This window comes from Pagrus pagrus (assembly GCF_965226575.1).
Source record: "Pagrus pagrus genome assembly, chromosome: 12".
NCBI classification, from domain to species: Eukaryota; Metazoa; Chordata; class Actinopteri; order Spariformes; family Sparidae; genus Pagrus; species Pagrus pagrus.
Window position 1 is genome coordinate 10,105,717 of NC_140196.1, and position 24,409 is coordinate 10,130,125.

The following is a 24,409-nucleotide window of genomic DNA, read 5'->3' on the forward strand; positions in this document are numbered from 1 at the left end:
TTTATAATTCAGTTTATTTGAATGTAAGGGTGATTTCTTTGAGGCTGTAACAAGCTGGACACTTAAAGTTGTTTATATGTATGATAAAGAAAACTGGTAAAGCTAACACATGCTAATTGTAGTCACGTCAAGTTATTATAATAGCTGTACAAGTGCATCCCTGTCTGTCACCGCCTGAGCTGAAGCTTTATCTCTGTGTATCTTGGTTGTTCCTCAATGCCCAGGACTCAGTCCCTGATGGATCAGATATGCATTCCTTCTCTGTTATGGCTTGTGACAGCATTGATGGTATCTGCAGAAGTCACAATTGTAGCACCTCAGCCTCACCAACTACACTGAGCCTGTCAACGACGTCAATCATCACTTGAGTGTGGATTGACAGCATTGAGAGAAACAAGAGATAAGTTGTGGTATCTATTTTTTTTTTATCTCCCTGCAGCCTCAGGACTCTCCACACCACCCACCACCCCAACCCAGTCGTCCAGCCAACCTGTGTTCACCCAGGAGGCCCAGCCGGCCCAGCCAGCCAGGCCCAGCCCAGAACGCGTCGAGACGAGCTCCCGATCCCGCTCGCTCTCCACGCCTCCAGATACAGGACAGCGCCTCAGCCTTCCATCTGCTAAACCCCCGATCCCTTCCTCGAGCCCCGTGCCATCTTACTCTACCTCACATCAAGTGAGTCACACGAAAAAAATGTTTCTCATATCAAGAAAAAATAAAAATGAATGTTATTTGTTTGCCTTGGGACAGTTCACTCGTTGCTTCTGAACTCTGAACTATAAATTAATGTGGCGAGTTGTTGTTTATGGAGCAGAGAGCTTTCACATCACAGATACAAAACTAGTTCAAAGGTCATCTCTCCTGTTTCAGCTTCAGAAGAGAGAGCTGTGAGTTCACAAGTAATGACTGAACTCTTCTAAGGCATGACACATGCATGTGAATTCCCAGAATCCATTAAATACTTGCTGCTTTTACCGTACCTGCAAACTTTTTGCCTTTGGGCGACAAATGCCGCTTTAAGTGTCAACCAGGTCATATACGTCAATCATGTAGATCCAGAGAGTAATCTTAGTTTATTTTGGGATATCTTGCAGCGCAGTTTGTAAGATAGTTGGTTGTTGAAGACAATGTTGGCAGCGCCCAACTTACCAGCACAAAACCTGGGAATGAGACCGTTTAAAGCCACCTTTGTGATATTTAATTTCAGCTAAACTAGCTAGCATAAGCTAATTTAATGGCGCTTCTCAACTGAGTTACCAATGGTGGAAAGTTACTAAGTTAATTTGCTTAAGAAGGAATTTGAGGTACTTGTCTTTTACTTGAGCATTTCTATTTTCTTCCACTTTATACTTACACCTGATTATATGTCAGAGGTAAATATCAAACTTGTTAATCCATTACATTTATCTGACAGCTCTTGTTACTTGTTGCTTTGCAACAGCATATAAAGAAATCTACAAATTATACATAAATTAAAAGTAAGATCCACATTAATGTGCGATGAGCATGATAATGCATCAATAATTAGACCTAATGGGCTTCTGTAGAAACATGGGTGGTGCAACATGGCAGACTCTGTGGAAGAAGTAGTATAGCATGATGTGTCCTTCCTCTTCCTTCCCTGTTGTCTACTTTTTCCATTTCTCTCACTCCTCCTCGATCTCATCCTCTTCTGACCCTGCCTCTGTGCTCTCTCCTGTCTGTGTGTGTGTGTGTGTGTGTGTGTGTGTGTGTGTGTGTGTGTGTGTGTCCACCATTGTTCCAGTTTCTCCTCAGCCTTATCGTGCCTGTTTTACATTGTGATTAAAAGAATCGAAAAGCTATAAAACTGATTTTGCTTGTCAAAACTTGATTTTGTTTTCTCTGTGTATTCTAATCTCAAAACGCTCACAAGGCTTCATTTGTGTTTTTTAACTCACTAAAATCTTCTTGCGGCGGACAATGCCCTGGAAGAATGCATTAGGAACCTGGAGTGAGGAACATTAGGAATAAGAAACCTGAACCCCGCTACCTGATTTCAGTTTCACATCTTGTCACCTTGTCTGTTATTATTGAAAAATAAGACTGAATATGTGTCTAACTTTGCACATAAACTGCTGTATCTTTGCTATAATCTAATATCAGTGATGCCAATTCATATTTTCTGAAAATACTGGTCACAAGATGTTCAAACTAATAACTATATTTCCTTTGAGGCCACGTAACAGTGGCCTTCTGTCCATGAGTCATGCGCTACTTTCCTCAGTGTCATAAGGGTTTGGTTGGACCGTGGTGAAGAGAGAGAGAGAGGGGGAGGCAGGAAGGATGCAGATCTTTAATTCAAGCTCTGATACTCGAGCATGCTGTGTGTCAACAGAGCTGTGTTTGCACTATTTGCTCTGAGCAACAGTGGCAGAAGAGAGGCTGTAAATATTGTCTCGGCATTGAGGCGATATCTCAAACACCGATAGCGGATGAACAGTTAACTGTGAAAGTAGCTCATGGTTTTGTCACAAGGATTTTCATTGTGGGTTTCAGTGTGTGATACCAGATTTCCCACAGTCAGTGAGGAAGTACCTCTTGTGTCCATTTAATGAATAATTATCTGAAAGGCTGTCTCAGCCGCTCTGCTGTGAGTGATTGCGGATCCTAGCCGGAGAGGGCAAATCAATATTCCATCACCAACATTGTATACTGTTGATATTAACACCCAAGGACTCATGGCTGAGGTGGAAGACTGATGAGTCAGTGCCTGTCGGCCCCTCCATCGCACGTTAGGGAAGCTCACAAACAATCTTCTGATGCTGTAGTTACTTTTTTTTTTTTACCAAAACCAATTTCAAAAGCAATTCATTTAATGGATTTGTGTATGTCAGCTCCCCTGGAGTTTGCTGTAATGCTCGGAGCAGGCTGCGTGCCCGCTGTGATGCAGCAGGGCGAGATTTATGAGGGCGCTGGAGTAGTCTTTTGGCGAGAGAAGCGCTGTGTCACCATCGCAGCAGGGCCACACTGGGGACTGTTCAGCATCCCAGAGCAGGTATGCAGGCTTTCTCACACTGCTGCAGTGGCTTGTTGTGGACACAACTTGCAAATTAAGGACCAAGAGAAGTCATGTATCAACAAGCAGGCTTTGAGTATGCAAATCTCCCAGCATGACGCAGCAGATTTCATGCTGGGAGCTCGCCTGTGTTGCGCACAGGACGCAAATACGACAATTTGCATGTATCTTTTGTTGAAGCCGAGGTTACAAAGAGTTGTTGTGCTCGTCTTGTCAGAAGAAATTAACCCTGAAGATGTGACAAGGCATCCCCAGCTTCTTGCTGCTTAGCAACGTAAGGGATTTCCTAATATGGTGAAGGGACCAGGTCGCTGCGCATGGAGGGGTGTGTCCACAAATCGCGGAGCTTCCTGCTTTTTCTCGGCGCTTCATGTGCGAGACTTTACCCATGGTGAGTGTCGTTCGGCAGATTATAACTCCAACAATGAAGTCGACCGAGTTATTGTGGTGGGATTAGTTTTCACGCGCCAGTGTAGTGGCTGTCCGGGCCGCGCGTACGCATTGGTCCCCCCCTCCTACTGCAGCAAATGGATCAGGACTGTTCCACTCCGACTTTTAAGGGGTGTGTGTAGTCTAATAATAATGTGCCACTGAAGTTGCTACGGGCTTTTTGTCACGTTACCTGTGTATATTTAGCGGACCTGGAGGAGCTTTATGTAACCGGTAACACACCGGTGGCGCACGACGGTTCTTGTCGTCTGGTTTTGGTGTTTTTGCGCATCGCTCTCGGTGCGTTCACAGTCTGCTGGGGCCGCCGGGGAGAAGTCGCTTCACCCTCCTGCTGCTGCTGCTGCTGCTCACCACTCACAATTCACAGCAAAGTTTGGTGGTGCGCTGCCGTGTGTTGTTGTGAGGATCCGCTGCGCATCTTCATCGCAAACTTCTGCGTTTTTCCTCTCACAGGTCTACGGATTATTCGAAGGCATGCTGGAGAAACTTGAACTAGATGACGACGGTAAGTGTTGCCTACCTTAAATCAGTCACCTCCATAACATCGGGATATCTCTGGTATCCCAGCTGTTTAGTCAGACCAGCTACAGATGTGTCTGCTCAGTCTTCTCCACAGAGACTGTGTCAGAAATTGTAAGGGGTTTCCCCACAGAGGAGGCTGACTTCACCTGTTTGTCATCATAACAGACACATTTGTCTCAATGTCTCAGATATTTACACAAGGCTCTTGAAATGAAATGAAATGAAATGAAATGATGAGAGATACCTATAAAATTCTGGAGATTTAAAAGTCATCATGGCAATTAAAGCGTTTGAGCTAATTGTCTTGCAGCATGTGAGTAAGGCTGCAGCTAAAACTTGTGAATATTTTTGACGGAGTATTCATTTGGTGTGTAAAATATCATAGATAAGTCAGGACAGATGCTCGTCACAAGCACAGAGACCCCAGATAAGTCTTCAGGCTGCTCAGTTGTGTCATCAGCAGTCAATTTTTTGATTTACAATCATATTAAACCGAGAAAAAGCACCAAATTGTTACATTTTAGGAGCTAGAACCAGCAAATTGTAGCTGCAACTAACAGTTTTTTCATCGTCGATTTATCTGTCGACTATTTTCTCAATTAGTCACTCGCTTGTTTGATCTGTATAATGTCAGCAAATGTTGAAAATTGTCTCCAAAGATGATCAGTAAAGAAAATAATCACATTTAAGAAGCTGTAATCAGAGAATTTTGAGCTTTCTCTTCTTCAAAATGACACAAACTGATTCATGGATTAGTAAAATAGTTGGCGATTACCTAAATCGTTGTCAACTGCTCCATTAATAGTTGCAGCTCTGAAGCAAATGTTTTATTTTCACTTAACGATAATTAAATAAATATTGATTTGATTTAGTTAGTAAACTAAAAGATTAATCCACTCACACTGTTTTTAATCACCACATGTGGGAAGAAAATTACTATAATCATCTGTGAAGGACCTGAGCTCTTATAGCACTTTGCTGTTTGTGTTTTTCCACTGTTTGTGTGATCGAACGCAGGGCTTAATTATGAGTGAGATGGAGCAGTGAAGTGGCTGTAAGTGGTCCAGAGCCGTAATGGTTGTTTAGGCTCGGAGTGTGTTTTGTTTCCAGGCTCTCATTATATATTCCCTGTGAGGTTTCTCCTTCCTCTAAAAGTATTTTCCTGCTTTTTTCCCTTCTTCTTACAGCTGCTGAACCTGAGAGTGATATTTACATGCGCTTTATGAAATCCCACAAGTGCTACGACATCGTCCCCACAAGTTCCAAGCTGGTTGTTTTCGACACGGCGCTCCAAGTTAGTACTGTGACAAAATCACGTTTCTTTTACCTGCAGATTAATATTTCATATGATATTGAGGCTGCTTGGCTCGAGAATCAAAAGAGACGTTCAGCCTAAGTTAATGTTCAATAAAATAAGCCTCATGTTTGGTGGAATTGTCATAAAGCTGTTAAACAGTAATCCTGTGGAGGTCTGACCTCCTTTGATGTGTCGATCCTTAACCACTAAACCCACTGAAGCTCAGAGTTGGAGTCCTTATCTAAAAGCTGCGGAAATACTAAAACCAACTCAAAGACGCCTGGAGTTTAGATCGGTGCTCATTTACTCGTGAGAATGTGTCAAAAGACTTCGTCAGATGAGGAGAAGGGCTGCAACCAAATATTACTTTCGATTCAGATGTTAAGTTCTTTTGCTTAATTGTTTTCTCTGTGAAATGCCAAGAAAATGTTTGTTTTTTTATCCGACCACCAGTCCAAAACTTAAAGGAATACTTCACCTAAAAATTAAAACTCCTCATTATCTACTCAACCCTCTTCTGGTGGAAAGTCAGGTGAAGGTTCACAGTCCACAAAACATTTCTGGCAGCATTCTCCTCAACAACTGAAGTAGATGGAGACTTGATTTAAAATGTTTAAAAAAAAAAAAAAACACAAGATGGCTCTTTACAGCTCCTCCTGCGTAATCCAAGTCTCCAGAGGCCTAGCTTGTCCACCTACTTCAGACGGGGTGTAGGCTAACGCTTTTAGCTTAGCAGCTACAGTGAAGATTTTGGCTTAAAAAAGGGAGTAGATAACATCTTTTCAAATCAATTCAGGATCTTGGGGCCTCCTGAGACTTGGATATACTGTATCGAGCAGTTTTATGTTTTTTTTTTTTTTTTTACATTTTTAGTCTCCATCTACTTCAGTTGTTAAGCAGAATGCTGCAACACTGTTTTACTGTGAAGCTGTTTGTTTTTGTTTTGTGGACGTAACTTCACCCGACTTGGGTTGAGTAGATAATGACAGAATTTTCATTTTGGCTCGAACTTATCCTTTAAAGGTATGTAATTTTAAAAGATATAAAACACTCATGAGCAGCTTATGTTTACATTTAAGAAGTTCAGACCAGTGAATATTTACCATCTTTGCTTGATTAATCTGTTAAACTGGTTTGCTGATTCTCAGAATCGTTGCTATTTAATACGCTATTGATTGACCACAGTAATGGATCAAAAGCTTCAGAGAAGATAATCACATCATGCAGTGAAGTATTGTGTTTAATCTAATTTGTTTTTTTCTTTTCAACTGTTGCTCGCAGGTTAAGAAAGCGTTCTTTGCCTTGGTAGCCAACGGTGTGCGAGCTGCTCCACTATGGGACACAGAGAAGCAAAGCTTTGTGGGTAAGAGCACCAAAACCTGTCATAGAATGACTTTATAGCCTTGTTTTATGTTTTCTCATAACACATAGTAAAATAATTGGGTTTATAGATGTGGGAAGTCTAGTTTTCATTGGTATATGTCATATTTTGAGTATGAGAGAGTTATTCCAGTTTGCTGTTTTCAATGTTTGTTTCTGTTATTTGTTGTTGTTCAGGTTGAAGTTAGATGTGTTTTACTCTGAGTTTGAAGTTTTTAAAGGTTGTTAAATCATGAATATTTGCAAGTATTTGGACGAGTTTAGAGGAAAAGTGCTTCCACGCACTCTGCAGTGTTATTGGCCAAGCTTCCAGTCAGAAAATGTAGAATTAAAGATATTTAGATCCCTTTAGTCTTCTTATTCACTCTACATATTTGATTCTAGTAACTCAGTGAGACTGCAGCATGCAGACCACATATTTTTAGTCCATAATTCCTCTGGACAGAGATGGAAAATGTCCTTGCTGTGCTGGTGCGCCTGTGCTAAATGAGCCCAGAGGAAACTTTTGTGTATTAATGCCGCCGGTCACGGCTAGTGGAGCGTGATGCTATATTGAGCAGAAGTCATTAGAGCTGTCATAAACCATTAAGCACAGCAATGACTTCTCTGCATTGACCAGTGCTCAGAGAGAAGTGAAGACAATATTTAACAAAAAGAAATATCAGTGCAGAGATGGAGGCAGAAGTGAAGCCAGCTGTGAATTGAGTTTGTTGTGCCGATTTCTTTTTTCCTGCGATTACTTTATTGCAAGTCAGCCTGCAATGAATAATGAATGCCAAGTCAGCGTTAGGATAAACAGGGGGTGGGGGTCAGTGATGTGTTGTTGGCACCACGCCCTTGTACGTGCCGTCTCTTCCACCTAATTGTGCAATGCCTGCAGGAACGGTGCCGCATGTTGCACATTGATTAACACCTGTTTTTTCATTACAGGAATGCTGACAATCACAGATTTCATCATCATACTGCACAGATACTATAAGTCGCCGATGGTAGGTCCACATGACAGATGAGATTTGCCTCTTTCTTTGAGGATTTCTTGTTTTTTTCCTTAAACCTTTTTCTATTTCTTGTATTTCAGGTGCAAATTTACGAATTAGAGGAACATAAGCTCGAGACGTGGAGAGGTGAGGTCATGTTTTTGTAGCATGTATAATGTAATATTTAAGAAGCAGAACATATAAACTTGAATATTTCATCTCTTTCTACACAGAGGTTTACCTCCCAGCTACATTCAAACCTCTGGTCAACATATCACCTGATGCGAGGTGCGGTATCTGACTGTAAATAATGAATCTGCCTGTTTTTACATCTGTTTGTGTGTATGTGATCTGATTTCTCGTCCTCCCTGTAACTGGCCACTGTGTTTGTTGTGTTGCAGCCTGTTTGATGCAGTGTACACCCTCATCAAAAACAAAATTCACCGCCTGCCTGTCATCGACCCTGTGACGGGGAACGCACTTTATATTCTCACACACAAGAGGATCCTCAAGTTCCTCCAGCTTTTTGTGAGTCCAGCACCGTCACCGTCAGTCCGCATAGCATTTTAATCTACATGACGGATGATCCTGATGAGAACTTGTCCCACTTTCACTTGTCTGCTGCCCCCTTGTGGTCAACTTGGACACTAATGAAATGTGACAATGAATTGGGTTGAGAGTGATCACACAGAACACGCCCCTGCCTCATCGTGTGCGTGCGTGTGTGTGTGTGTTTGTGTTCTCCAGATGTGTGAAATGCCAAAGCCAGCTTTCATGAAGCAGACTCTCGGGGAGCTCGGCATCGGCACGTACCGCGACATCGCTTTCATCCACCCGGACACACCCATCATCAAAGCACTCAACATCTTTGTAGAGAGACGAGTGTCTGCCCTGCCTGTGGTGGATGAGTCTGGTAAGATCAGAAACTCCGCTGCTGATGAAATTTAGTAATAATACTAAATTAAGTTGGTTACTTAATGGAGTCCTTCATGCTCTCTTACAGGCAAAGTTGTGGATATTTACTCCAAGTTTGACGTGATTGTAAGTAGAAATTTCATGTTTTTTAAGAGACAATATACCAAATATTAGAGGATGAACTGCTGTGTTTATTGTCACACTTTATATAATGTGTATTCATGTTTGTTCACAGAACTTGGCTGCTGAGAAGACGTACAACAACCTGGACATCACAGTGACGCAGGCTCTGAAACATCGCTCTCAGTACTTCGAAGGAGTCATGAAGTGCCACAAAATGGAAACGATGGAGACCATTGTGGACAGAATAGTCAAAGCTGAAGTGAGACTTTTCAAACATAAAGACGTGTACAGACATTTTGTTGCCTGGAAATGACCTTGGACTGATACCAAGTTCATCTGTCTGTGTTTTCCTCCAGGTGCATCGGTTGGTGGTGGTGGACGAGCGCTCCAGCATAGAGGGCATCGTCTCCCTGTCGGACATCCTCCAGGCTCTGGTGCTCAGCCCTGCAGGTATAGATGCTCAGCATCGCTAGCCTCTCTGTTCCTGGACCCTGAGCTCTCTCCCCACCCCGCCCTCTAACCCTGTCCCGGGTAGGAAACACTCGCATTTTATTTCCGGCTGGTTGTCGCCTGTAGCTGGCATGGTGCCTGACGTCCTGTCTGTCCTGCTGGAGGCCGCTGTGTGCAGCAGTGTTGTGTGGACTTTTGTGTCAGGATGAAAGGGCTGTCGTCCTCTGAAAAACAAGTCCAGTGTCTGCTCTCGCCAATGCATTGTAATATACCTGATGTACGCGTTGGGTAGTCACACATTTGTAAATCATTGCAAAACAGATGGACAATCAAGTTGGCTAACAACTCTGTAGGGTAAGCATTTTTTTAATAGCCTGAAAGTTAGTAAGGAGCATGTTGACACCGAGCACGTTCGTTGGTGAACATGAGGAGCATTTGAATACCCTGAAAGAAAAGGAAGAAATGTGAGATTTGTTGTGAATGAGATTGAAATTCAAAAAACTGGTGTCAGAATGAGGTCAATTTTATAGAATTAAGACCAGCATCGAGCCTGCGCTGATTCTCATATCAAAACTGTTCCTTCATGAATTTCGGACTTAAAGGATAAAATGAAAATTCAGTCATTATCCACTCCCATGCCGATGGAAAGTCAGGTGAAGTTTTGTAGACACCAAACATTTCTGGAGCTTCACAGCAAAACAGTGTTGCGACATTCTCCTAAACAACTGCAGTAGATGGGGACTTGTTTTAAAACAGAAAACAACCACTTGAACAACAATTTGAAAAGACGTTATTTACATCCTTTTATAAGCTGAAATTTCACTGTAGCTGCCAAGCTAAAGGTGTTAGCATGCACCCTGTGGGAAAAGCTGTTATTTACAGCCACAGCTGTATGGAAACAAATCCACAGCTACTCCAGTTTTTCCAGAAATGTTTTGTGGACTTTGAAACTTCCCCCGACTTTCCATCGACATGTGGGTGAGTAGATAATGACTAAACTTATATTTTTGGGTGTACTTACATTTTGAACTGGAATAAAACTTTACACGCGTGCAAGGGTCCACTAGGGTTCGCTAGATGTACATTTCATCATGTGCTGACGTCCACATACCTCCAAATTGCGATGCCACCAGACTACAACAAGCTTTGGAAATATGCAGACTCCAGGAAGTAACAGAACTCGATGAACACTACAGCTTCGGGTCTGCGCTGATACTCATATCAAATTTTCCCTACATGTATTTCTCAGTTATTTATCAATGTGTAAAGTTGTGTGTACAGAAAAGAGTGAAATTACAGAAAAAACGGCATGACCAGGTCTCATCAGGCTACATTCAGGTAACATTTGATAGAATTTGGTTTGTTTTCATTTTACCCTCTAAAGTGATCAGTCTTTTGGGATGGTATGTTGCCCACACTGTCCTTTTATACAAGATGAGTCCATTGTTATTACATTTAAAGCCTGTGCTTGCAGTTAGAATCCAGCTTTGTGAAACAAAAACAAACAAAAAAAAACCCCCAAACTTCCACAGAGTAAAGTTTTCCACAGGGGTTTGAATCACAAACGTCAGGTTTGACACAACCTGTCCTGTCCAGAGGCTTCATGTATTATAAATACTGCTCAGTTATGTTTGGCTTTCAGTAGACGTAGCTGCATTTTGCCAGGAGCTGGCTCTACTTTGAATATGTTCTGTATTGATACGCGTGAAAACAAATAACAGATGTTTGCATCATTTAAATGATTTCAGTGTCGGAGGTTTGCTCAGGCTGCAGATCAGCAACATGCTGTGAAGGAAAACATGATGCACGAGCATTAGGCTCCGCTTTCTTTAATCGAGATGTTTGTATCATCATCTATACCACTGCATAACGCAACTTCAATTTTGTGAAACTAACCAGTCGGCTGCAGCTTCACACTGAGTTTAAAGAGCGTCCGATGGGGCGCTAGGTCGCGGCTTCAAAAAGAATGATGAATCTTGTTTTTGAAAACAGGAAGCTCGATTTAGACCGACATGTCTACATGTTGTAGAGATAAAACGCAGGCAGAGTTTACTTATTCTGACTTTTATTGACTTCATAAGTCAGTAAAACTAGAAACATCGATTTGTGAAAATGTTTTGTGAAACTGCATGTCTAACCAAAAAACGTTCGTGGTTTTGAAGACGTTAATGCTGTTTTTTATTTCTGCCAGTGAGATCTTACAGCAGGTCGTGTCGCGCATAATTATTAATGATGAAAACGGATGAAACTATTTAAGCAAGATTTGGGTGAAATAACACAAATCCTGTGGGTGCTGTGGTGTGTTTATTTGTGCGTCGTGTCCTCACTTGTGCTCTTTCTTTGTCTCCGTAGACGCCTGTAAGGAGGAGAACCTGCCTGAGTGAGAGGAGGTGAAGAGGAGACGCAGTGGGAGTAAATAAGTTTTGAAGGTTGAGGTTGGGAGCGCAAGGCTGAGCCGAGTCAGTCTGAAGGTCCCAGAGACGCCTGCAACTGATGCACTATAGAGGCTTAGAAACCAAAGAGCTAGACAGCTGAATGAAGTGGAGTTCCTGCACTGAGGATTGATTTTCTGATCTTTTTTTTTTTTTTTTTAGTTTGTTTGTTTGAACACTGATCAGATAAAAAAAAAAAACACACACAGCATATTGTATTTGTACACACAGACACGCACACTCAAACACACAGAGATGCATTATGGTCACCAGCCGGGGAGATGGAGGGAACGTGGAGACTGATGAGTTAAGGTTCTGGTGTAGTTCTGATCATGCTGCTGTCATCAGTCGATTTTTTTAGTCGCATTTTGTCGTCGATACCGAATGTGATCAACTCCAGGAAAGCTCTCGTTCTGCTCACTATTCGATGTAGAAAGATGAACATTCACAGATGCAACGTAATGTTTGCTAGCAAAACTACACGTCACCTACAATGTGGCCATTTTTATGACTCTTTGTCATTAAAAAAAAAATTGCCAGTGCCAATACGGAGGGATCGATGCCCCATCAATATTTGTGCCTTTTGTTTTCCCTCAGACTGACTGTATTTGTGTCCTTTTGACGTTCGACTGTCAAACGAATGCAATTATTTGGGTTTTGTTTTTTTAAATACAAGTAGTTGGGCTATTTCGTCCTTCTACTTAAAATTTGGTTGATTTTAGTCTCAAGAATTTACATCAAATTTGAAATAATTTAGCACAAACACCTGCAGAGGTCGAAGGAAAACACAAAGAAAACACCTGAACAAGGATTCTGTCAGCCAAGAACTATGAGCGAGTCCCTCTCACTCGTTTTACATCAGTAGTGATTAAGAGTCATTGCAACTTAAGGATTATTTTTCTATTGGTATTACAACAACAAAAAAATGTCTTTTTATATGTTTAAAAAACATTTTTTTTAACGTTTATTTTCAGTTTTGGACGCTTCAGATAACCTGATACACACAAACATGCAAATCAGCTCTCAGCTGTAGCTTCGACAGGACTCATCTCCATCTTTGACTGTAAATAGGATCGTTTTTTGGGGAAACGTGTCACATAAAGCTTTATTTTTATGAATGTGTCAACATGTTTAAAAAGAGAGACTGCAGTTTTAACGTTATTTTTGTAAATATATTTGTGGCAATATGTCCGGTTCAAAGAGACTTTGTATCTGATCAACATGTACTGTAAATGTGCAAGCATGAGAAAAACTACACTTCAGCAGTATGAATGTTCTTTTGTTTTACTTTTTTTCTATTTTTCTGGCTGCAGAAAAATAAATGGACACTGAATGTACCTTATATCTGTGTGATTTAGTTTATTTTAATCAGGTATACTGTGTTTTGACCTGTTTTTTTTTAATTGATCCAAGGATGTGTTTCCAACCTTTTTTGTCTCAAACACCCCTTCATCACACCTCTCACATGGTTTGGTCACCTTGACATTCACACCACCACTGAGGGTGGCAGAAATGTGATGTTTTACCTATTTACTTTCTACTTTATTTAGACTTCTCTTCTTCTTTGTTAACTCATTTTTATGCACTCTCGGTTGCAATGTATGGTATTCAAACAATTGACTCTGAGGCGTGTCCTGGTTATTGTGCCAATAAATATACAAAAGGTCAGCCTCACCCTAATTCACAATCCAACCACGCTGTTTATTTACCTCCCAACACACAAGTATGTGAAGCGATCCAACCAGCCGTTCATCCGCAATCTTCACAAAAGCTCCTGGTGACTGTAGCAAACAGATTTATACAATTGAAACACTCAGTCGTCGGACAAAAAATTAAACTGCAACTGTTTTAAATCATTCATTCAACCTTTTCAAGCAATAATGCCATAATTCATTAGTTCTAGCTTTTTGTTTGTTAGGATTTTCTGCTCATCTGATTTCTGATGTCTTTTGGACACAAATGAAGACAATTGTTGAAGCGTTTTGAAGATCGTCAGATGGACGTGTTAAAGGTCCAGTGTGTTGGATCTAGCAGCAGTTGGCCGCTAAAAATTTGAATGCCCCTCTGTTGAGCCGGCGTTTGGTTTGTCCATTCTGGGCTACCGTAGGAACATGGCAGTGCAACATGGTAGACTCCGTGGAAGAGGACCTGCTCCATCCATAGATATTAACGGCTCAGTCTAAGGTTTCTGGTGCTGATACACTAATTCTACACACTGGACCTTTAACAGCATAAATGCCAAACATTCATTTTTTACTGATCGTCTGCTTTTCTGTTATTTACATCATTGTAGACTGAATATCTTTGGGTTTTGAACTAATGATCATCCAAAACCAAGACACCTGGACACACCACATTGGACATTTTCACTCTACATTTTTTTTCAATGATAAATTGCAAAACTAATCGGCAGATCAATCAAAAATGAAGATTGCTAATGATTGCTGCAGCCTCAAATATCTGCAGATCTTTAGACGGTCATGTTAAGACACAATAACCCTATGATGACGTCTTTACCCGGCGTTTGACCAGACAAATGTGTGTTCCACCTAAACAACACTTTTACTTAGTGGACCACAATTAGTACAAGTGTTGCAATACTTTAATAATTCTGCATTTTATTTCATGTGTGCTCTCAACCAAAACCCTAAAGAGCAACACCACAAAACAAATATGCACCAGCCTTCAGTTTACTCTCACCTTGTATCAGACATTAAAGACTTTTATCTCACTGTCTACAGCTTTGAACACGCCGTCTCTGCTGCCTTCCCGCTGATCACTTGATCACAGGCGTGATTTGTAGTTGATAGTTACACCACACGCTCTCCATGTCTTCTCTCCAGCTGATTACCATGAGATTTAAGACGCCCCTGCATTTTTTTCATTAGACATTTCTGAGAAAGACTATCAGTAAGCACAGACGGCATCCCCCGAAGCTGTGAGCTGTGGAGGAGCTCTCAGCCCCGGAGCTCTTCGTGGCATGCTGCCCTGAGGATATTTTAGTGCAGGGATAGGCGAGCATGTGCCAGAGTGTGCCGAGAAGAGGCTGGTTTTTTATTTCAGCAGCTGATGACGATCTGCTGGGTTAAAATCAGCTGTCGTTTTTTCCTGCGGATGAGGTAGAAATGTGCAGGCCCCTCGGTTTGCCTGACGTTTTTCTTGTGTTTGTGCTGCAGCCACAAGGTGACACTGTAGTACACCGATCAGGCAGCACAGGGCCTCAACAAGAAGCAGCTCCTGCAGTTGATCCCATCCTGGTGTAATGAGTAACCACCTCTCTCTCATTGAATATTTACATCCCAATAAGAGATGAATGATTTCCAAGCAGTGCTTTTTTTTTCTCTCTCTCTCTCTCTCTCTTTCTCTTTCAAGGAAATTGCTCGACTTCAGCAGGAAGTTTTTCTAATGCAGCAAAGGTTGCCTGTAAATGAGGGGCGAAGGTACCACGAGCGGATCTGATGGACTTCCAAATGAGGGCTGAAACCGGACCAGACTTGCTCCAGACAATCTGCTTTGATCTCCCAATCTCCCCTGTGATACCCAGTGCTGGGAAAGCCTCCTCTACACCTTGTAGCCCTAAAGCAGATGAGGCAGGAGGGTTTCACTACCATCCACCCCCCTCCTCCTCCTCCTCCTCCTCCTCCTCCTCTTCGCACTGCCCATCTTTCTTTACACACACACACACACATTCACCATCCACACCCACACTGGACTCTCTTTTGAAAGTCTAGGGCTTGATTTAAAATTCCTCTTCAGAGCGTGTCATGCATTTTATATGCATGGCGAGTGGGAGAGAAGAGGAGGGATTGCGTGGGGCTCCAGCCCAAATGAACTTCCCTACGCTGTTGGTCTCCTCGGGGATATATATCCACACACACGCACACACACACACACACTTCATTCTTTCACTCCCCTCATTTTCTCGCACCCACTCAACTCTTTCAACATTAGTTTTACTGCATCATGCTTTTCACAAATTCCACTGAGCAGCAAGAGTGCCTTAGCCTTTGAAGACAAGTGTGATCAGAACAGAGGCAGGGGGTGTAAAGAAAAAAAAAAAAAAAAACCTGGCCGCAGGGCATTTGGGTTTTTGCACTCGTGTTTAGCAGCGTATGGAGCAGAGGAGGGAGGCTGACAAGTGCAGTGTTTGGGGACAGCTTTGATGTCTGATGGGGTGCGGCTGCTGCTCATGCACAGTCCTTCACAAGGAGACTCGTCACGTTGACACAGCCAGGCTCGTATTTACGGTTTCCTAGCTGCGGATTGATAACAGATAATCAAAAGAGCGCTGTTGATACTCTCCGTCTAAACATCTCTTATTCTCTTTCTGTCTTGCTGACAAGCTCAGATGAAGCTGAGAATCGATAGCAAAAAAAAAAATAAAAAAGGGAAAGCAGACGTAACATGAACTTGGACTGCTTGAGAAATCTGGTTTATTAGGAACAATATGATCCCACTAGCTTATTGTGGATATAGCAGTAAACAACAGAAACACGATTCACTTTTTTTTAAGTGCTACAGGTTTGTGATTATAGACGTAAAACAGTACAGCAACCATAGTGCCTACATTCATATATGCACAGAGAATATAAAAAAATTACAGTATATTGCTGTTAAACTGTTCCTGCTTGTGAATAACCCTCTGTTTGCCTCTTGTACACATCACCGGGAATATCACACACTGTTCTTGTGACAACGGGGTGGTTTATAGTGATAACTGAGACAAGGTTTAAAGGGACGGTTCGCCCAAAACCAAAAGCACATATTTTCACTCTTACCTGTAGTGCTACATATCTATCAAGATTGTTTTTGAGATGTCTGCCTTCTCTTGAAATATAGTGAATCTAGATGGCGCTCAGCAATGTCTCAATGTCTCTTTCCAGAAATCATGGCCCGGTTACTCAAGATGATCCACAGACAAACTATTTTCTGTGTCTACTCATGGACGAGAGGCTCGTGCTGGTGACAGTGTGGGATGTAAACATTAATGAGGTCCTCCCATGAACGTATGATGAGAACTGGATACAGCGACTGAGGCGGAGCCCTGTTCATTCCAATGAAAGCTACTTAGGGGCGCATGAAGACAAAAAAAGTTTGACTCTGTGGGTATACAATTACTCAGATCTGACACATTGTGTCTTTGGGGCCCCTGTGCATCATGTGATGGTGTAATTACACAGTCTGGCCACTGTGTGAAATTGGCTTCAAAGCCTTCTGCTCTTCCTGGGTTCTTGCAACCTCCAGGACTGAGCTGTTACCAGTTATTTTAAGCCAGCCACTCAGCAGCCATCTTGGCAATGCCCCTGGGCAGGTATTTTGGCCTTACAAGATCAGACTTCCGTCTAAATGATTGTGCAGAGTGCAATAACTTCACCTTCGATGGTCACTGGACATAAAAACTGCATGCACAGAATCAAAAGTCAAATCTGATAGTAAAGAAAAAGCTTAAAAGATTTAGTTACTTTGCCCCAGAACAAGGTGAAAGATGCTGTTTTCCAACAGGTTACACTTCTAATACGCATCTGTATGGTTTGTAGAGCGTCAGTCTATTGTCCATTTATATCATTCTATACATTACATTAGAGAGAAGGCAGACATGTCTCTGGCTGACATCCCCAAAACCCGTCAACTCACACCAAAACAATCTACAAGCATAGACGAAAGGTACGAAGGCAAATATGTATTTTTTTGATTTTGGGTTGAACTGTCCCTTTATGTCTGGCAGGTCAACACTTTACAGATAAGCACTGAGTTATCATGGGAGCACAAAGTTGACAAAGGTTAAGCTGATATTATACAGTAACACTAGACAAACCCTCAACAGAGAGATCAGCAAACCTCACCGAGCAGACTCGGCCGAGCGAAGCGACATGTATTCTCGTGAAGCTACTTTTTGTTTTGTTTTGTTTTTTGTTTTGTTTTTTTTAAATTAAAGATTAATACAAGTTAACTTTGGTTTCCAGCTCTCTAGGACTATACTGTAAATCTGTGGCAGTTTAAGCTGTAAGTAAAAGTTAAAATCGACAGTATAGCAGCCTTAAGCCAATATTAATACGACACAGAAATTCACTTTTTAAAACATTTTTCTTGTTATAATAGCAGCCAGGAAAAAATGTAGTTACAGTGTGATTCCATAGAAGTAGAAAAAGTGAAAAAAAAAAAAAAATCTCATCAAAGTTACTGTTAAAGAATCTGTGATCTGGTACCTCTTAATAAATAGAAAAATGCAACTTCTTTGCTGTTATTTGTTATCTTCTACCCTATCTGATATAAATACGGTTACACACGGTGATATATGTATCTGCTGTGTGAAGACAGTATCTTTCATCATTCATGCGACAAAGAAGTTTTTAATGACAGAGGAAAGAAAGGAAAAAAATCACATTTCCATAACCGACTTGCTAAGTACTGTGTACAACAAAATATTTGGGAGCCTGCGAGCGTTCCCAAAAATTTTTCTATCCGACTGTAACACAAGACAAACATCAATAAAACAGGCTGAAAGGAACGAATCAATGAGCGGAGAGAAGTGGGGGGGACATCTCAGGTTCCAGCGCTCGGCCGGGGACACGCTGACTGAGCTTTAGTTCCTGAACTGAAACCCTGCTGCCTGCCGCCTGATCCGCTCAGTCGTCTGCGGCCAGGCGAGGTTCTCTCGGTCCACGTCAACAAGTCAGGTCTTTGTCGGAGTGGATTCTAGCATTACCGAGTGGCCGTGGGGCCTCGGCAGCTGGAGGGTGCATGTCGACGGGGTCAGCTCTGAAACCTGCGTGAGCCCAAACAATCTGGCCGCAAATGGACTGAGTGGAGAGTAAAGAAAGCTGCAACAGAGGTAGAAAATAGAAAAGAAGTGATAGCTTCAGGGGTTGCTTGGCTGAGGATGCTTTTTAAAGGGGAGTCGTTTTTTAGCAGAGGAGCGCTCTCGTCACTTTGCTTCAGGAATGCACACTTTTTAAAAAAAAAAAAAATCTTCTGTTGCAGGGGCTTACTCCCTTCTTGAGATGCAAAATTCAATGTTTACTTCTACCTCGCTCTTTTGTGCTGTGCTCAACATTTTCCTCACCACCATTTGACATTTTTATGCAACGACAGGCTTCTTCGGCATGTTTTCCACTCCATTGTCTTTTTCCGCCGTAAAAAAAACTGCACAGCTCGTGCTGCGAAAACCGAAAACCAACATACAAATCGCCATCAAGGAGCTCTCAAAAGAACCATCAGCAGACCTCAGTCCTTCGCTGGCCCTTCCTATTAAAGGCCAGGGGAGAGTATAATGGTGCAGTGTGTTCAGAGTTCACTGGAGCTGTCTGAGGAGTGAAAGCCGTAGACACACGACTCGCTGGTTGCAGCAAGCTGTTTCCATTATACATTCTGAGCAGCTGTTCTGTGGAGGAAGTCCTTTGAAGGACGGCTGGCTGCGGGGGGTGGGGGGTAACCGGAGTCCACGGTTCAAACGGGGTTCTTCACCCTAACAAGCAGGGGCGGGGCTGCGGCCGCTTCCTCTCCGGCGTGGCGTGTCATTGTCCCCGGGCCCCCCATCATCAAGGCCTCCCGAACATGGCCCCACATGAGCTCTGACACATGCAACGTCTACACTAACACTCAACATTCATGCTATAACTAGTACAGAAGCAGGCAGAAAGACAAAGACAACTTCTCCTCAGTTGTACTCAGATTAGTGTGATTACATCTAAGCTGGCTCTTCCCCGAGACGTCCTCTGCGCCGTGTGGGCCGCTTCAGTTGTTTTGATTCGTGTCTGTTTTGACATGGATGGGGCGAGGGAGAGAGGGGGCTTTGAAGAGAGCCAGATTCAGAAGAGTCTGAAGGTTGTCTCTGAGGGGTCAGGGGCGTCTTTAAAAGGAAAAAGGAGAGGCACGAGGAGAGAGGGGAGGAGGAGGAGGAGGAGGAGGATGAGAAAGAAAGTCACGCTGGTAGAAGGAGAAGGAGTGCTCGGTCACTTCTGCGTAAGGTACGCTCCGATGGTGAGGCTGGCTGCCCCGAGCGCAGCCATGCCGAAGACCGTCTTAATGGAGGGCCAGGAGCAGCTGAAGACGGAGTCCCTCTGCCTGTCGTACAGCTCCACGAAGGCATCCTGGGAGAGAGACAGGAAGAAGAAAGACAGACGGTTACTTCGGTTGTCAAAGAGTATGTGTTTACCTATGTGTGTGTTCTTGCATCAGTTGGTTATCTGATGGGTCAAACGAAAACACCACACAGGATCAGGCTGGCATCTTGTTTATTCCTACAGAAGCATAAATCTTTAAAGGAGACACAGCATGCTCATTTTCAAGTTCATAATATTATTTTGGGTTATTACTAGAATAGGTTTACATGCTTTAATGCTCAAAAAACACTCTCAGTGTCACACTGTCCCCTGCAGCAGCTCTGTATTCCCCCTCTGTCTGAAACGCTCTGTTGTAGCTCCCGTCTCTTTAAGGCCCCTCCTCCTGAATACCCAGTCTGCTCTGATTGGTCAGCTCACACACGCCTGAGCGAGGACAGCTAACAACAACAGAGCAGCTGGAGCAAGTTGGAGGTAAACTAATTCTGACGTGCCAATCTAGCCGCTAGGCATAAATTATGCACGTTTAACTCTGTGACGCAGTGTGATGTCACAAAGTCACGAAATTAAAGGCGGGACTACTGACAAGGCGTTTCAGGAGCAGTGTTTTCTGTGGGAAAGAGGAGCTTTTGTTGGTGCTGTCTTTTATATGGACAAGACGACATTAATTGGGAACTATTTTCAGTTGCGGATGAATACACATTTGGTGCTCTATGGATTTACAGCGGCAGGACAGTGTCTGTTTGAATTTTTGTCTCACTTTGATTTCACCAGATTTTGAGATCCTTCGAGATTTGACCACGGAGGGAAATTGGATTTCATTTGTGACAATCACGACATTGACTTCCAACTTGATTGTATTGAAGTGGCGGACAAAATCTCTCAAAATCTGAGCAAGTGAAACACATTTTTTCTGCATGAATACCTCTAGAGGTAAGAGAGAAAATATGTTTCTGGGTTTTTTTAGTAATTCGGGTGAACCGACCCTTAAATCCCTTGGCCGCCACCACTAAATATGGGTGGAAATAGAGTGTTATTACACCCATTTTGCAAGCAGATCCATTAATGTCCACCCTCCTACGCACGACCTCATGCGGAGGGACGCAGCGCACCCACAAACACACTAAAACAAACATGGGAATCACCAAAAAGGAGCCCATTTGCGACCGCACATCAACAGATTTCTGGCGTTTTTTTAGCACGTGGACGAGCGCCGCAGCACTCAAGCATAAATATATTAATGTTGGTCCGAGGGGGCTCTGCTTTCTGCTGCTAACAGGAGTTTTAAAAGCCGTCTGTTACGAATTGAGAATGTGTGTGTGTGTGTGTATAAGATCTGTGGAGAAAATACCACGGCTCTGTGTCTGTAGACGAGGAAATACAGACATCTGCTCACAGCCAGTGACAGCAGGAACAGCTGGACAGGAAGTCGTGGTGCAAAGCTCCCTGCTCTCCCACACACACACACACACACACACATAGATTATCTTGAACCCGACTAGAACAGAGTATTTTAAAAGGTTTAAAAGAGGATATATCAACACTTTCCTATTGGATATCAACTCTTTTATGAAGCTAACCACATTAGTGGCGGTGTTGTGTTCACTTGAGCTCCTTTGATGCCTCTGTTTTAGCTGTAACTTGACCTATCTGTGAACACTGGTGAATTGTTAAGTTTAATCCACTACAACATTACTGTGTCAGTTCCCATGGGCGTCTATTATCATTCTATTTTAATCTGTCTTGATTTAACTCAATTTACCTACGGTAATTATGTTTGGTGTAATTCTAACCAGACTCCACGCGTCTTACTCGACCTTGATCAAAGCAAAACTGGGTCGTTATACCCATTTTCACAAGTGTCACATTTTAATACACAGCTTCCTTTTATCAAACAAAGGCCCACACAGGATTTAAAAGAGGAGATATCAATTCTGAAGTGCTGCGGGGAGACAAAAGTATTTCCTGTTTCCCTCTCCTCCCTTTCCGTCCTGGCACATTCCTGAGGCCGGGGGGGCCGGTCGGTGTCACACAGGAGGAAGGATCAGCAGTTTCTTCCCACTTTTAGGCCCTCCGGTGTCAAAACACGCTGCGCTCTTAAATCAGACGGCAATATCTTTAACCACACGGTATTTTCTTTGTGTGTTGAGTGTTTTTAATTATCCAGGGCTAAAATTATGACTACTCCAGCCATGGTAGCAGCTCTGAGACTAAAGTCATCAGACACAGCTGGGAGCTAACTGCTAATGTCGGTACATGTCCACAGTGGTAATGCTAACGTGCTCGTTCTAGCCAGGTGAAATGTTTACCCTTTTGACCACCCGCGTTTATCATTTTTACACCAAATTAGTGTGAACATGCAGGTGTTTAAAGGTTAACCAGCTCAAACAGGCAGCTGACTCTGTGTTTGCCTTTCTGTTTTTATTTTCAGTTCATATATCTCATCAGGCTGCATCCACAAGATGTTTAAAAGCCTTAAAACATTTTTTCTGGAGCTGGTGATGGAATTGACTGCAGATGTTAGTGGGTGTTTGCAAGATTTTGAGCACGCTAACAAGTGCCAATTACTGTAGTACTAAACACAAAGTCAAAGTCATTTTTGCAGGATCGCCAGCGTCATTAAAATGCTTACTCTCGGGCAATAATGTCTGAACTAAATTCATAAATATAATTCATCCAATAGTTGCTGAGATATGTCACGCAAAATAACAAATTCAAGGGGCCATAACTAGGATTAATCCTCTGGGAACCATGAACGTAATTTTTTGCTCATCCATCTACTGAATGTTGAGATATTTTATAGGATAAGTGAAAACTTTGACCTGCTGGCAGGGCACGCCGAAAAGGCTGGGGCCGTGATTAGGACTATCCTCTGGGAACCACGAATGTCTCTACCAAATTTTGTACCCGTGCATCTGGCGCAGTAGGAGTGAAAACATTGGCCTGCTGGTGGTGCTAGTAGAAATGTCTGGGATCACCACAGTCATTAGGAATTATCCTCTGGAGACCATGAATGTCTCCAGACGATCCTGACGATCCATCAGTTTTTTAGATATTTAAATCTGGGCCAGCAGACCCTACAGCCATATCATCATGGCTAAAAATAAAAGATCACCATGTCAGACAGGTTAATCTAGAGAACAGTTAACAAGCCTGGTCTTTCAGTGGTAATACCCTCCTCCTCCTCCTTCTTCTCCTCAACAGGATTCAGGTATTAATTAGAGAACAAGCTCTTCAGTCAAACCTCCAGCTGAGGGGAATGTGTTAGCTGGCAAAAACACTGCCTCCATCCAATTTTTCCACCTACATCAGGAAAATAACAGTTTGCTGAGGCAACAACACAAAGCTGCCACCGGGTCCAGCAGCAAGTGCATGTGACTGACCGCTAGCAAGGCTCGACTAAATGGCAAACTCATGATGCATGTCCTCAATACGCCCCAGACAGTCGGCATAGATTATCATCTATTTAAGTCTGAAACAAAAGAGGGCCAATTACGGTAAGAGGTTCATAACAGCGGTGATGGATGTTTCAAAGAATCCCACAAGGACACGGACGGTAATAACTCCAGACTGACCCACGGGAGGGCTGGGGAGTGGAGATAGAGGAGGGAGGAAGGGTGTCAGGTGGATATCATGAGACTGAGGCATGCTCCACTTCAGCTCTTGGGAACTTTTTCAGCCACACGTTAGCAAACGGTGCTGCCACCACCACGAGAGTAAGTGTGAAATACAAACCTTGGTACCTACAATTTTTTTCCGTCCCCTCCTCTTTCTCCTCCTCCTGTATTGACTGTCATTATTAAAAAACCTGAGCCTTTGAAGAGAAATAATAATAAGCAGCTGGCAAAGGAGGACACTGAAGGTTGACGGGGACAGGAAAAGGACAAAACATCTGCATTCATCGCATCAACAAAAGACTCTATAATCCTCAAAAAGTCATCTCATTGCCCCGCAGCAAACCATCTGCCATCGACAGCAGGTGTGCATCTGGGAAATAAAGTCCGGGCTGCGGTTCTCTACAGTATTCATTTTTTGGATCAATGGCTTGTTAAAGGTCACAGCCACCATACAGAAGCCAAGAATCCGAAAGGGAAAATGCCTAGGCAGGTTTACACACTCCCTTTCCTTCGTTTTCTTTTTGTTGCACACAATTAATCCCTGGGAGACAGTGTAAAGGAGTCCGACCGAACAGCGAGGACTTGAGAGGATCCCATGCTCAGACAGGGGGGGGTGGCAACTCGCTGCCCCGAGTGTCATGGTTACCCCGGCTGGTAGCTTCACACATGATTTGCTTTTCCCACCAGCGGGAGAGAGACTGTCCTCAACCTCTGGTTTGTTTTTCACATGATTTAGACCTCTGGGTTTTGCTCAGTGTCTTTCTCATAGGCACAAAGAGGTATTTTTTTGACTGTTGTCTTATGCTGTCTTAAGGGCAACAGGAAATACCAAACATTTGCCAGTTCCTTCGGGTATCCCCCTGCTACTGGGAATGATCCCTCTACTTGTGTGGAAGATAATGAGTCATCTTGTGTGCTTGACTAACTCCGTTAAAACCCCAAGCAGCGCTTTGCCAAAACAGAAAAATGATTAGGCAGTCATCTCTGTTTTGGGACGTTTCTGTGGGTAATTGCGGGCAGACTGAGGCTGGGAGAAAGGGATGTGGGTTAAAGTTCAACTTCTAATTAAAGTGCCTGTTGTGGCTTTGCTGCTATATTCACCTCTGAACTGAGCCTCTCCCCATTGCTCTGTTTATTTCCTAAGCATTC

At 42.9% G+C, this 24,409-nt stretch overlaps 2 protein-coding genes across 6 annotated transcripts in view; one reads left to right on the forward strand and one right to left on the reverse strand.

The window, feature by feature from the left end:
• LOC311267160 (5'-AMP-activated protein kinase subunit gamma-2-like) overlaps window positions 1-12,925 on the forward strand; it is a 30,028-nt gene extending 17,103 nt beyond the window's left edge. For 2 of the 5 annotated variants that reach the window (XR_014623801.1, XR_014623802.1), the window contains 13 exons: window positions 440-675; window positions 3,941-3,992; window positions 5,197-5,303; window positions 6,588-6,669; window positions 7,617-7,675; window positions 7,765-7,810; window positions 7,897-7,951; window positions 8,065-8,191; window positions 8,411-8,576; window positions 8,667-8,704; window positions 8,814-8,960; window positions 9,058-9,232; window positions 11,504-12,925. Coding sequence is in view for 3 of the 5 variants with exons in the window: in XM_084370043.1 (XP_084226169.1) it covers window positions 440-675; window positions 3,941-3,992; window positions 5,197-5,303; window positions 6,588-6,669; window positions 7,617-7,675; window positions 7,765-7,810; window positions 7,897-7,951; window positions 8,065-8,191; window positions 8,411-8,576; window positions 8,667-8,704; window positions 8,814-8,960; window positions 9,058-9,151; window positions 11,504-11,535 (1,241 nt within the window). In the remaining 2 variants the exon portion in view is untranslated. Of the gene's footprint in view, window positions 1-439; window positions 676-3,341; window positions 3,429-3,940; window positions 3,993-5,196; window positions 5,304-6,587; window positions 6,670-7,616; window positions 7,676-7,764; window positions 7,811-7,896; window positions 7,952-8,064; window positions 8,192-8,410; window positions 8,577-8,666; window positions 8,705-8,813; window positions 8,961-9,057; window positions 9,233-11,503 lie in introns of those variants that run through there. The other 3 variants (XM_084370043.1, XM_084370044.1, XM_084370045.1) reach the window with 2 other exon arrangements.
• A 3,063-nt stretch (window positions 12,926-15,988) lies between these two features.
• bcl2b (BCL2 apoptosis regulator b) overlaps window positions 15,989-24,409 on the reverse strand; it is a 28,385-nt gene continuing 19,964 nt past the window's right edge. The window contains exon 2 of the mRNA XM_084368324.1: window positions 15,989-19,673. Coding sequence (XP_084224450.1) covers window positions 19,536-19,673 — 138 coding nt within the window. The 3' untranslated portion in view covers window positions 15,989-19,535. The remainder of the gene's footprint in view (window positions 19,674-24,409) is intronic.